At 41.4% G+C, this 13,690-nt stretch overlaps 1 protein-coding gene across 2 annotated transcripts in view; it reads right to left on the bottom strand.

The window, feature by feature from the left end:
* The window catches only part of DOCK1 (dedicator of cytokinesis 1), a 274,016-nt gene that overhangs the window by 55,540 nt on the left and 204,786 nt on the right, over window positions 1–13,690 (bottom strand). For both annotated transcript variants that reach the window (XM_085229833.1, XM_085229834.1), the window contains exons 33-36: window positions 12,989–13,137; window positions 3,679–3,764; window positions 3,333–3,489; window positions 197–237 (exon numbers count right to left, since the gene is read on the bottom strand). In XM_085229833.1, the coding sequence (XP_085085959.1) occupies window positions 197–237; window positions 3,333–3,489; window positions 3,679–3,764; window positions 12,989–13,137 (433 nt within the window). The remainder of the gene's footprint in view (window positions 1–196; window positions 238–3,332; window positions 3,490–3,678; window positions 3,765–12,988; window positions 13,138–13,690) is intronic.

The raw sequence follows: 13,690 nt of genomic DNA, 5'->3' as shown, positions 1-13,690 counted from the left end.
TCATGTGTTTAACTACAAATGCTCACTGTTCTCAGTGAGGAAAAGCTTCTGAATGCCCTTATGGTCCAGAGAAGGGATGCTTTTCTGTTACATCTTTCCTTTCAGTCCCCAACTGACTGCTTAATAAGATTTTAATTTTCTCCAATTTTGCTACACTCAGCCAAGCAGATTTTTGTCACCAGTCATGTTTACAAACCTTATGTACATTTCTTCTCTCTCGATTTCCTTGTAGAAATTCTGAAAAAAAAATTAAAAAAAAAAATATTTACAAAGTCTTTGATTTCACAGTAAGAAATGCATAAGGAACATGTTATGAATTAAAAATTCATTGTTGGATGGCATCAACCTCAAAACTGCAAAACAAAATCTGCCTCTAGTGATAGAACCCAAGCTTTTTAACTTACAAAATCCAACACTGTGATGTTTTGTGACGTAGCGTATTAGGGCTTCTATCCTACTGCAAAGGTTAAGAATTTGCAAGAGTACTACCAGTAGATATTTGCTTCTGGCATTTGCAAGCCACACATCATTTTCCATTTCAGTTGAAATTCTGTAACATACAAAACCCTAATTTTTAAGAAACAGTTGTTCTACAGACTTAAAATTCTAAACCTTAGCTGAGCAATACATCACCTGCCCCTGAATTCTAATAGTTTCCTTTGAAATAAAATGTTAGATTAGTGTTATTTATCTGGTTTCATTCTCATCATTCCCTTCAGAAATGTCTGAATGCCTCTGGTCTTGAGATAAACTAGTTAACACTACAAATATTGTAAATACAGGATATGACAAATTGGGCAAGATATTAAAGGCTTTTCTGAATCTAATTTAAAGTTCGCCTTCAAAAGGTAAAAAAATAAAAAAAATCTAAGAAAACAAATGACAAAAAAATTTATATCCTCCACTGAACTGCTATGTGTTTCAGTGCTAAATTAAACCAGTGTGAGCAGGCAGTAGAACATTTATGAGCCAAACAACAGTACATGCATAAGCCCAATACAAACTCATCCCCTTTGAGGAGATCCAAAATGCGTGATGGAATCTACACTGCTGAGTTGCAAAGGACCAGTTTTTTAGTGCACATATAATTTCAGATGAGCCAGCTCTCTAGTTTTGGGTTGAACTCAAAAGACAAATTGAACCAAACGAAATGACACTCCCCAGAAAATTCTCCTCTCCTATTCCGTTTATTATTTTGTGTTGTCAGAATGAGCTTCCAGCACCATCCCTCCTCCAGCCTGTCTGCTCCCTTGGCTGTGCACATACTTTGCCAGGGCTGGCAGAGGTAGGAACAAGCAGCCAAGGGAAGAGAGAGGGCTTTTATTTTGCCTTAACATCAGCATTGGCTTAAGTGCATATCAAAACCTCTGACTTAAACTATTGTCGATACAGGCAAACCTAATCCTGTGAAAGCCTGTGTATTATTAAAGGCCCAATTAAGAACTCTTTTGAGACCTCAAGTGGGAATTACGCTGAGCGTTGGCCCTGGGTCAGATTTTGCAAAGGCATAAATTTCACTTCAGGTGCATGGAGAATGATGAAAAGACTGTATTGGCCCTGGAGGGCAAACGAGACTTTCAAATCAACCTCAGGTTTTAAATCATGCCTACTGAAAACTAAGTGAAGTTCTGCCCCGCGACGCTTTCATCCATTTTCTGCAGACTTGGGTGGCAGGGCTGTGTGTGGGTAACTCACCGTGATTTAACTTGACAGCAGTACATCACCCACAGGATTTACCACCTGCAACCACCTGAAGAATTCTGATGGCAAAAATCACCATCAGGAGACAGAGAAAACAAAACCAAACCCTACGTGTGCCATCAGTTCCCCCGTGGCTGCTATGGCAAGAATTACTGGGAAGAATCTCAGGAGCATTACAATGAAAGGAAAGATGAATCCATTCACCTTCCTTAGGAAATTTCCCTAGTTTTATACATGGTTGTCATGCTTCAGAGCATGTAAAGCATGTGATCTTTTATTTTCTATCTTGCCTGGTGCTAACTGCAGGTTTCTCTAACTCCAGTTCTGCTCAGGAGGACACGGTGCCTTTCTGCAGCAACCCAAGGGCACTCACTGCATCAACAGCCGGTGACATCGCGCCGAGTTTCCCCTCCTTCCCCATTTACTAAACATTCTGATGCTTTTTGATGTGCACAGAGAGGAAAAACAAACTAAAAATAAAATCCCAATCCCTGACTTGATGTCTCTATTCTCTCTCTCATTTCGTTTACAGCTTACACGACACTGCAGCACAAAAGGCTGTGCTGCATGAGCTGAGCCCATTTGCAGCACTCCCAAGTGCTAAAGCTACAAACTATTTACTGAGATCTTTCCAGCCCAGCCTGAATGAAATCTATCAGCCACAGTGCATTAGGCAATAAGCACTGTCTGTACCCCACACATTGAAATGAAGTATGTGTTGGTAACGTTATGCAGATAGTAGCTATGTTTCCCCAACTGCTAGCAGTTTAGTACTGAGTCCTAATGAAAAACATCAAATCTAACCAGCAGTACGTTAGAGATCTCTAAACTTTAACACAATTTATCTGGATGTGCTGATTTGGTAATAATAAAATCTCATCCTCTGATGTTTCCAGCAACAAGCGTGAGGAGCGTGCCATGAACCAACTCCTGCTCTTCCACCTCTGACCCAAACAGACCAAGGTTTGTAGTGCAGACCAGACACTGCAGAATTTCTCTAGTGAAGAGAAGGAAATTTTGTATCTATGAGGGACAAACCAAGCTGCTTCTCCTCCCCATGAACTAATAACTCTCACTAAGAGCGTGGTGAGGCACTGGAACAGGTTGCCCAAGGAGGCTGTGGATGCCCCATCCCTGCAGGCATTCAAGGCCAGGCTGGATGTGGCTCTGGGCAGCCTGGGCTGCTGGTTGGCGACCTGCACATAGCAGGGGGTTGGAACTGGATGAGCATTGTGGTCCTTTTCAACCCAGACCATTCTATGATTCAATATTGTTCAGAAGTTCTGAATACAGGAGCAGAATACAAATGGAACTGCAAATACATGCATTCAATAGCAAACTGCAAACAATTCTTTTGTTCTTCCATAGGGTTCTTCTATATAGAGTTATTCATGCGCAAACAGTAAATATCAATGAACAACCCCTCAAAGACAAGGTCCTGAATCATTCCTTCTTCAAAGTAGTTCAAGTCATCACCCACGTTTTCACAGGTTTGCTCTCATTAAAAAAAAGAAAGAGAAAAAAGAACTACACTTGAATGAAAATCTTAACGCGTATTCTACGTTAAACAAAGTGTTTTGCTAAGGGTGCACAGCTGAAGTCATCGATTCAGGCAGGAGATCCCTGCTTACCAGCACGTTGACAGTGCAGCTCATGCGGTTCTCTTTGTTCTCGTCGTGCATGATGGTCCTGTAGTCCAGCAATCGCTCCATCAGGCGGACAACAAGTTTGACAAAAGTTTCTCCGCTCTTAGCGAGGTATTTGTGCTTCCTGCAGTGCTCCAAGAGACTGAAAAAAAGCCAATTACACACGCCTTGTTAAACACACAGAGAAAAAACCTTGACTCAGGTGCAATCTTAAATATTGCGCACCATTAAGAGATTTTAATTATTTCTGGGCTGCAAAGTTCATTGTAGTCTAATTGCCCTCTCTCCTGACTTCACCGTGACATAAATCTCGCCGCCGATCAACACTTACATTTTGTCAAATAACACTTTGTACTGTTCATCTCCTCTGCCTCCTTCCACTTCGTGATCCAGTTTTGTGATGATCTCATTTTCAAACTATAATTAAACAAAGCAAGCGTAAATAATCAGATGGCAAATATTTCACTTTATGACTGCAGTCTCAATGGCTCACAGATTGGTTGGGTATCTTGGTGAGATGTTTTGCCACTATTTTAAAGCTTGATTGACTTTAAGAGTTTGCAGACTCTGGTATTCGACCATCCACGATGATCTGCTGCCCTACAAGGATTTTTTGTTGAAGAAATCATTGGTCGTGTTGTTAAATGAAGCTTAAACATTTGCATTAGGTAAAACTAAATAAGGAGCTTAATGACAAGGATAAAGGGAGGGAAAATCAGGAGGGGAAAAAAAAAAAAAGACACAATGTCCCCTGCAAAAATGACAGTAGAAACAAGGGCAAAATAAGGGAACTGTGAAAGCTCCAGTAGAGATGACAGATAACACCAAAGGCTGCTCAGGCTGTTGGCTCACTCAGCCAACTGAACTCCCCAGCACTGCTAACTAACATCCCATCCCTTTGTAGCATACAGGTATCGACCCTACTGTGGCATGACTCAATAAACCCATTCATAAGGCATTGCAGAGCAGGAAGGATCTGTTTCAAACAACTTAAGAGTAAATATTTTGATTGGAGAAATAACACAAGCTTAAGCAGGCATTAGAACACACTTTAAATGCAATCTGGGTAATTCATAGTTTTAATGAATACAGAGGGGTTTACTGCTGCTGCTCTTTTGCTAGGGCTCAGATTAGGAATGAATTCAAGCTATGAGCAGAGGAAGGATCACTCTAGGTCTGCTGCCATGTGACAAGTCGATCTCGTCATCTAATTCCTACCTCTGCATTAAATAAGCACGGACATCAGCAGTGATTCAACTTATTGCCAAGAAACCTCAGCACAAGAGCCAGGGTGAAAAGATCCTCCTGCAGGTGACTGTGACCCCATTAGTCAGAGCAGAGTATTGACAGAGCTGTTGGCTTCAGGTTTTTCATTGTCATTTGATTCAGCAGTACCTGACTATTCAGAGGAGAAGCAAAGGGCCACCTGTGCAAGAACAAAGTGTACTACCATTTTGTAAATGTCAAGAGATGTACTTTGCATCTGCAGTTAATATTAACAGTATATCATATGCAAATGAAAACAGAACAGACTGCCTGGTACGACGGCCTTCCAAGCTAGGGATGCATTACCCCAACTCCAGCCGTGAGCTTTCCTTCCCTGTGACACAGGTCCCCAGTACCCTAACAGCATTGCTTGCTCTTTATAAACTGTTCCCACCTCATAGGACATCTGCTTTATAGTGACAAGAATCCTAGCTCCTCTGCTAAAGCCACTTTCCACTGCCTATCAGAATGGGCTTTCTGTAACTGAGAACACAGGCTTCTGCTGCATGTCTGAAGGTAAAATTTGACTTTTCTTTCACCAGGGACACCGGCAAGGAGGCAAGAAGCACAGCTTCAAGAAACTGTGCAATGGAAGTCATGTGCTGAAGATTTAGTTAAAATCTATGCTGAAAGATAAAATCAAAACCCACGTTACCAAGAGGAAAAATCTCTGTGGAGCATCCTGCCAGGCCAGCAGTCCGCAGAGGGCTGGTAACTGGCATCAGGGCAAGGACTACTGCCCCAAAGTACCCCAGCTGGCAGTGCAGAGGGAGAGAGCCTGAGCCCTGCTCCTAGCCATGATGTGCCAACAGGGTGACAAGTGTGGAACCCCAGGGTGCTGCTGCCCCAGCCACTGCACACACAGCAACCAAAGGGCAGCAGAGACAGCAGGGGATGGGTATTTTTCACAGGGTCAGCCCCAAGGGGAGTTGGAGAAAATGAGCCGTTATCTGCAGCCAGTAGCTGGGTTTGATTTGGTTTTAGAGGTGCTGCATTTTTCTAGCCCACAATGCAAAGTTCTGCTGGCGTATTTATTTCAGCACGGAGTGTGAGATCACTTATCCCTTGCCAACAGACTCGTGTCATGATGAAACTCTGACGACAAGAGAGCGTTTTTATACCACCTTAATTTATATCACTTTGAGGAGGTGCAGCTCCGTCCACTGCCGGCCCTTCTGCCAACACACTGCATTCTGCGCTCTGCCCACGCAGCTCTTCCTCTGCCAACACAGGTTATCATAATGTCTCTGTCAAATATCAAGCAGACACTTGCCCTTAGCTCTGCCACAGTGCCTCGGTCTTGAAACAACTGCTGCATGCACACGGCGAGGTAACTGTGAGCAGAACAGGACAAAGACAGCAGCACTGCGGGTGAGGAGCAGCATCTCAGCCCCAGGGCTGGAGGTGCCCACCTGCCCTCCTGCAGAGCCCTGCTCTGCTCAAGGCCCAGCAGCTGGGAACACGGGAACGTGCGTTCTCTGGCCAAGCTGAGACTGCATACAAAATGCGGCTACCAACTATGAAGATGCTCCTGCCTGGTTAATATGAATCATTTATAGGCAGAACTGTGCACTGGTATATAGAGCTTGACTGTTTACACTACACCAAAGAACTGCAAAACACAGCTCTTTACTAGAACAAGTCACTCTCTGAATACCTTACCAGGCTCTATAGTAATTTGGGTACTATTACTGTACTGTGAAAACCCACAGTCAGATCAGGGCACTTGTCTCCATTTCAAACCCTCCACAGTTTGCTCATCATCAGCTTCACCAACATTCAGAGTCTCCTATCTTCACAGCCCAGCCCAGAGTTTTCATCCTCTGCACTGGAGCTGGGAGTTATTCTTCCATTCCGTGTGGCAGTCTGCCAGAATTGTCTTAAGAACAGAGAAATAAAAAACTCTGCTGTGAGAAATAAAAAACACTGAACTGTGAGTTCAGTGACTTGAGCTATCATAATGAGTAACTGCAGAAAACGTCCTGCTCACCTACTGCTCAGTGCAAATTTGGGATACAGGCTAACAACGTGCACAATTCAACCTAACTGTGAGCTGTCAGGAAATCCTACCTAGAGATTGTGTGGTGCATATGGAGATAAAATCAACTAAGTACCCAAACTACAAATATTCTACCTTAAACAATTTTTACTATTACACTTGACTGTTTTGGAGATGAAAAACCAAAACCTCTGATGAAATAATCTCAATGGTGCTCTCTATATACCCCAAATCATCCACAAAAAACTCACAGGAATGCTGACTGGAACAGTTCTCAAAGGTCATTTAGTCCAAACTCCCAGGTGATGCAAAATCATTTCCAACACAGAGCAGGCCAACTGTAACTCAGCCAAGTCCTGAAGATCTCCTTGGATGGCTGATTACACAGCCTCTCTGGGTAACCTGTTCCACTACTTTATTTGTGAAGGAACGAATGGAAAGTGAAGTGAAATAAGGTTTTTAATACCACGAATCCATAATTCAAAAAATGACAGGAAAATGAGAAAAGGAAGAATAATGCAATCCACCTCCTCTAAGAGGCAACCCCAAGCTGAAACACGTTCCCACAGTAAAAGGATGTGTCAAATAAAACAGTGAGGCAATGTGACGATGAAACAGAGAAGTCACAAAATTCATGTTCTCTAATGAGACCAGAATGAAATTGACTTTCCATACCAATGTGAAAAATGACACTTGCTGCCAGCAGGAGCCCTGTAGGTGATGTATTTTTTAGGAAGAGATTAGTCATATGAAGAAGAGCAATTACATTTGTCACACAAGACCACGACTGTTCTTCTGATATCAATTTTACTCAAACCTCTGTAAATCTTGGCTTTGTTGTGCCAGCCCTCTTGGGTTGAACCGAGCTGTGGCATTTTGAGGTTTTTAAGGGAACGAACCATTAACAGCATCCCTTGCTCTGTGATCATTCCTCACACCTATCAAGGAGATGATGTGGCTCAGATCACTCAACCCAGATGACTAAACATTGCTTAACACAGTCAGTATTCCTTCTTCTCTCCACAAAAGAACATTTCTTTGGCACACAGCATGGTTCATACAGCTATGGTCTTCCACGACAGGGAAAGAATGGGGCCATGGAGTCACATGAGCACATGGCTCTGGGATGCTGCATCTGCCATAAGATGAAAATAACTCCAACTTCCCTCTTCTTTCTTTAAAAGTATAAGCATATAAAATAACACAAGGTAGGACTGCAGTTATAACAAAGGAATTTACTCCCATGTGAATCACAGAATGGCCTGGGTTGAAAAGAACCACAACAATCATCTGGTTTCAACCCCCTCTGCTGTGTGCAGGGTCACCAACCAGCAGCCCAGGCTGCCCAGAGCCACATCCAGCCTGGCCTTGAATGCCTGCAGGGATGGGGCATCCACAGCCTCCTCAGGCAACCTGTTCCAGTGTAGGAGCACCATATTTATAATGTTCCTGTTACAGCCAGTGACACTTGCTGAGTTCCTTCTGGAGACTTAGGAGATATATCTGGCACTAGTGATGAGCTAGATTCACATCTATCTCTTGGCAGCGAAAGCTCGAGGGGCGATGCTAGGAAGATTACAGGAAATTATTATCAACTTATCCTTGCAGCTGATTCTGATTGAGATCTCAGCTTCCCTTCAGGATGTGTGCATGAACTTTAGCATAGAGTATATCCACTGTTTCATCTGTCTGTTACAATCTCTAATACTGAGGAAACAGTGGTTACAAATCAATGAAAGCTATCAAGCATCTTCAAGTGTCTGCTCAACTAATCACTTTGGGTTTAGGTTTACCTAAAGTGTGGGCAGGCTGTAAATGCAGCACTGGCTGACAATTTAATCTAGCTGTAGATGAGGATGTCTTTCAATCCTCCAAGCTGCTATAAATTTGTTTAGATATGGGATAATAATGAATTTTCCATATAAGATTCAAGGGACAGATAACACCACTAATGCAGAAATAACAAAGATCCTGTGAAACTTTGTTAAGAGGCCACTACAAAGGTTGTGACAATTCCCAGCAGTTTTATCTTCCATTTCCTATTTTCCCAGAGCATCCTGGTCAGCAAACAGGTCCAGTGGCCATTTAATGCGAAGGGATTTGGGAAGTTTCTGGACTTACTGCATCAGATTTTTCCCTTGCTATTAGGTGAGGCGAGGGAAGAATACCAATATCCTGAAAGACCAGAAAACAAATAAAACTTAAACATTTACACTTCAATCACTTCTGTTCTGTGCTCAAATCCATAGCATGGAGAGGGGGAGGCTAACGCAGGGTTCAGAGCTGGTAAAAAAAGATCTAAAATGGAATTTCAGGTTGTAAAACGTGATAGATACTCAAGTAAATCAGCTAACTAAGAAGAATTATATCAGTTTGAAACTCATTGATAACCAACAAGAAATTACAGAGCAAATTAAAATGCTGGTATCGCTGCCTCCATGACACTAGGATTTATTGTTAAATGCTGGAAATGAATTAAAAGGGTTTTCCCCTCATTTCTTCCCATCTTCCCTCATTTAATTTTCTTTACAACAGAACATTAGCTCGAGGTACTTTAGATGCAGCCATAGTTTTATTTTAGCAATCATCTGTATTATGCATTCATTGATTATGCATTTCTATATGATTTTGCATTATGCATTCATTCATTATGCATTTCTCTATCATTTTTCTATCTTTTTGGCAATGGCTCTATTATGCTAAGTGGCTTTCCAATTTGTATAAAATGGAACAGATGTGTTGTTCTGGTTTTGGGGCTCTTTCCTCAGACCATTGCTTTTACACAGCTCCTTATTCTTACAGCATAAGAACACAAGCTGTATCTTGCATGCTTATAACTCTGATGCTAACACCACTGGACACTTTGACAATCCTCCTTAATAATGCTGCTCAGCCTGAAAACTAGACATATGGGACTTGTAACTTCTGCATGTTCACTACTGCAGAGTGGGGGGGGTTGTTTTGGAGGTGAGGGCTGTTCCTTCTTCGTTATTTGATGAGATGTGTCATAACGTTGGAGAATGAATACTAGAGAAGTGCTTACCCCTTACCTTGTAAACTAATTATCTTTGTCTCTTAAAATAATTACTTCTACTAATTTATGTGCATCAGAACAATGAAAAGGAATCAGATTGTGATGCAGTGCTAAGAGATAGGGAGAACCTGTCGAATGTCTCCCTCTGCCAAAGACAAGCATCTCCTTCTGCCTCCTGCTTTCTCCACGGCATGCTTTGTACCACATCCTACACTTGCACCTCTCCATGAACTGGCTGAGCTCAAAATAAGCAGAATTAAATCAGCCACAACGGGTTTATAAAAGGCAAGTTAAAGTTTTGGGTAGGCAAACAAACTGGAATGTTCGTAAGAAATGGAACTAGAGGAAGTGACAGATGGAAGGAACAGGCTGCCAAAGTAAGAGGTTGGGGCTTTTAATGCTTCAAATCCCACATTTCAGTGGAATGACTGCTTCATGACAAACCTCCTCTCCTGCTGTCACCACGGGATCCATCACGCTCACCTGACCAGGCCTTGAACAGTCAAAGCAACATTCTTTCATGGCTTCTGCGGATCTGACATATTCCCTTTGATCTGAAGGGCTTACCAGTAAAACAAGCAAAGGGGAAATAGCAGAGTGGAGGAGGAGGCATTTTCTTCTACGGGGAAGCTTCAGTCTCACGCAGACTTTAGTATCAGATTCATGCTTTGAGGTACAGGCTACTTTGAAGCCTATATAATGCTTCAAAGCACCATAAAAGGGAGAGGACAAAGACGGGTAACTCCAGCTTTTAATTCAGTCAGCCTTTAATTTAGGGGAATTTATCTTCTGCTGCTTCTCAGGGCTATATATAGTGGAAGAGCAAAATCCCCATTCTGCCTGTTACTGGTTTTACCAATTCATACAGAAATTAAAACAGCCATGGGGAAAGCTGTCTGTTCAAAACACAAGCCATCACGGCATCATAGAAGTTCTGCAAATTCCTCCCACACACATCATGAGGTTTGCACATCTGCTGGAGAAGTGGAGCCAATTTAAACCCTTGCTGATGTGACTAATAAGGTTAGATAATTGGATTTCTGGCAGATTAGTTTAACAGCAGCCAACCATTCGGTTTTGAACTTCTCTTTAAAAGCAAGACTAGATAGTAACAATTGGTGCACGTACATACCAAAATGCTGTATGTTACATTGGCAGATTATGTATGAAAACTTGCCTAGGTACTGGTAATATTTCAATTTTATATCTATTTCCATCACTTAGAAGACATCAAACACTACTGTTGATAAACAAGTTATTGTCTGAAAGACAGATGAAACAGTCAGAGTTTGGGAAGCTGAGGGGAATTGCATTTGTTTGGTTCTTTGGAGCAGTTCCAGTCATACCTCAACCTCCATATGGCTGCAGCCAACTTGGATTGACACCGGCCTGTGATGCTCACAGTTCCAAACCTTTAGCACTAAGCCTTACCAGGGTCTGTAACGGGACGCTATAGGGAATCTCTTAGCAGGCAGACAACTCTTATGGGATTTGTAAGGCATTTTGAACACATCCTCTGCTGGCTGCATGCAGATGGCTCAGAGATGTCAGACAAGGTCTGATGCTGAACGGGGCTGACAAGTTACACCTAATGAAAAGACTGGAGGACCAAATGCCTTGTCTGCCTCATAGGCAAGGTCAGCTCCCCTCTCCTTGTTTGGAGAAGCAACGAGGAAGTAAATGGTGACCCAGTGACAGTACACCAGGGATGACTGCATACATCCAGTTTCTGCAGGTCTGTGAGAGCTGAAAGGGTGCACCCCTGAGGACTAAAGAAATTGCTGGTGACCTTCATGCCTCAAACACCCATCTCAGAGCCCCAGCACGCATATAACTACATTATCTGCAAAATTATAAATGGATAGATTGATTATATCGTTTGACATAATGTTTCACTTCAAATGCAATAAAACAAGGTTTACTAGCGCTGTACCTGTCACAGCAGTGTTACATCCATAAAGAAAGCAGCAGTACTGACAAAAGAAATACATGTTGACTATCTACAATCCAGGACGCATCTGACTTTAGCACCAGACATTTTTCTTCTCAAAAGGCAAAAACAATTGTGAGAAACATTTAAGATGCTCATTTCTTAAAATCACCTAAATATTCCACACAGAGCTGGTTTTCTTCCATCAAGAAAACACAAGGCCATAAATTTAGCTATAAAATTACCCTCAGATTATTCATGATCCATATAATTGTACAAATAAAAAACGACAAGTAAGAAAGAGAGCGTCTGACAGGAAACAGTTTAAATGGCATCCCAGTGAGCATTTCAATCTTTACAGTATCATCAGAGTCAAACATAAGGAAGAATGATTATGCAGTAATTGGATGGATCCAAAATACAGTTCACAACCTTTCCATACAGCATCCAGCGCAAAACAAATCAAAGTAATAAAGCTGATACAATTTCCCCATGTTTAAATCTCTTCATGCAGGCATTCATTTATTTTGGCCACAGATTAAGAGCTGGTTATGAATAACAGCTCACTAAAAAATACAGAAAAAGATAAGACTTCCCATCCAAGAAAGAAAAATGGTAAGACACAGGGGGGCCGAGGGAAAAAAGTGGCATGTCAAACTGTACTGCAAAGTTTTTAAAGTCATATCCTGAATGGACAGAAATTTCACTGTGTAAGTTAACTGGTTTATGTTACAAAACTATGTGGCTTAACTAGTTTTACACTCAATCTATAAGTTCAAGTTTCAAGGGAAAGAAGGTAAAATGAAGAATCTCAAGAAACCCTCCTTCATCATACTTGTCTCTCAAAGCTTCAGCTATCTGTGCGCTTATTCAAGGGCTTCCTTCAGCATGTGAAATGAGAATAGGATAAAAAGACTCCACTTGAAGTTTGGATGTTGCATTAACTATCTAGCAGGAAGATATGCTGCCACTGGTTGGTTAGCCTCTTTCCCTCTTCAAAACAACAATAAAAATATGGTTAGTAGAATCAAAATTGCAAGATACTAGAGATGATGAATTTGTACATGTTATAGTTTCTTTTGTCACATTATCAGGTTTCTCTTCATGTCCAACTCAACTCAGAAGCAAACTCCTTTCCTAAGTCACAGTGAAGATTTAAGACATTCTCTCTTTGCTCTCCTGCTGTACCGTAAAGAAAGGTTTCATTTACCTTGTGCAAATTTTGCCTTCAGTGAGAATTTAAAACCTTCAGATTAAAATTCTATAGCCATTCAGAGTTACAAAAAATAAACAAATCCATAATTATATTTTTCTTCCAAAACAAATAACGAAGCAACAAAAATTCATATGTTTTTGTCAATGAACAGCTAAATCTGTCTTATGCTTTCAAATAGTTGTTGCTTACTGCTTACCATCTGGAAGCTTCTGGTGGAATGAAATTCACACTGCATCATATCAAAGAAGATGGGGATCGTAGCTTTTCGAAGCTCTGTCTCGGGGATAAGTGTCATTTCCAAGATAGGTCCCACCATTTCTGGGATGAACTTGATTTTATGCTGACCTTTAAAGAGAAAAAAAACGTATTTCAGAGCTAATGAATGGCCACTGACTTGGTAGGAGATAATTGTTTTAAAAGCCATAACCATAAATTGTCATATAGTTCAAGTGCATGACAGTATTTCTCAAGATCAGACTTTTCTGAAATTTGTATTGTAATTTATTTCTCAAGAGGTTAACTATGTGATATCATAAACCCAAGCCAATGAAGAGTTGCTCAATCAATAATCCAGCTGGAACTCGCTGCATTTTCCACAAATCACCCACACTCACACACACATTAAATTTTTCTTTAAATATACTTTACAGATAGAAGAGAAGGCAGCTAAAAGGCACATTGCTTGTATTAACTTATTTAGGCTTCTGTATCTTCCACAGTGTACAAAATGTTCCTTGTGTCACTCTATCAAAATGTCACCATGAGTGCATGCTTACGCAGCCCCGAGACATGAAGCTACATCTTAGCTAAGCTGACAATATGTCTCCTTTCTCCAGGAGATGATCTGACTGGCTAACTTTATTTCATATTTACCTTCTCAACAGAAAAGCACGCCTCC

The sequence above is a fragment of the Meleagris gallopavo genome, chromosome 8, assembly GCF_905368555.1.
Source record: "Meleagris gallopavo chromosome 8, MGAL_WU_HG_1.1, whole genome shotgun sequence".
Classification (NCBI taxonomy): Eukaryota; Metazoa; Chordata; class Aves; order Galliformes; family Phasianidae; genus Meleagris; species Meleagris gallopavo.
The sequence above is the reverse complement of the archived record's forward strand: the minus strand, read 5'-3'. Positions and strand labels throughout refer to the sequence as shown.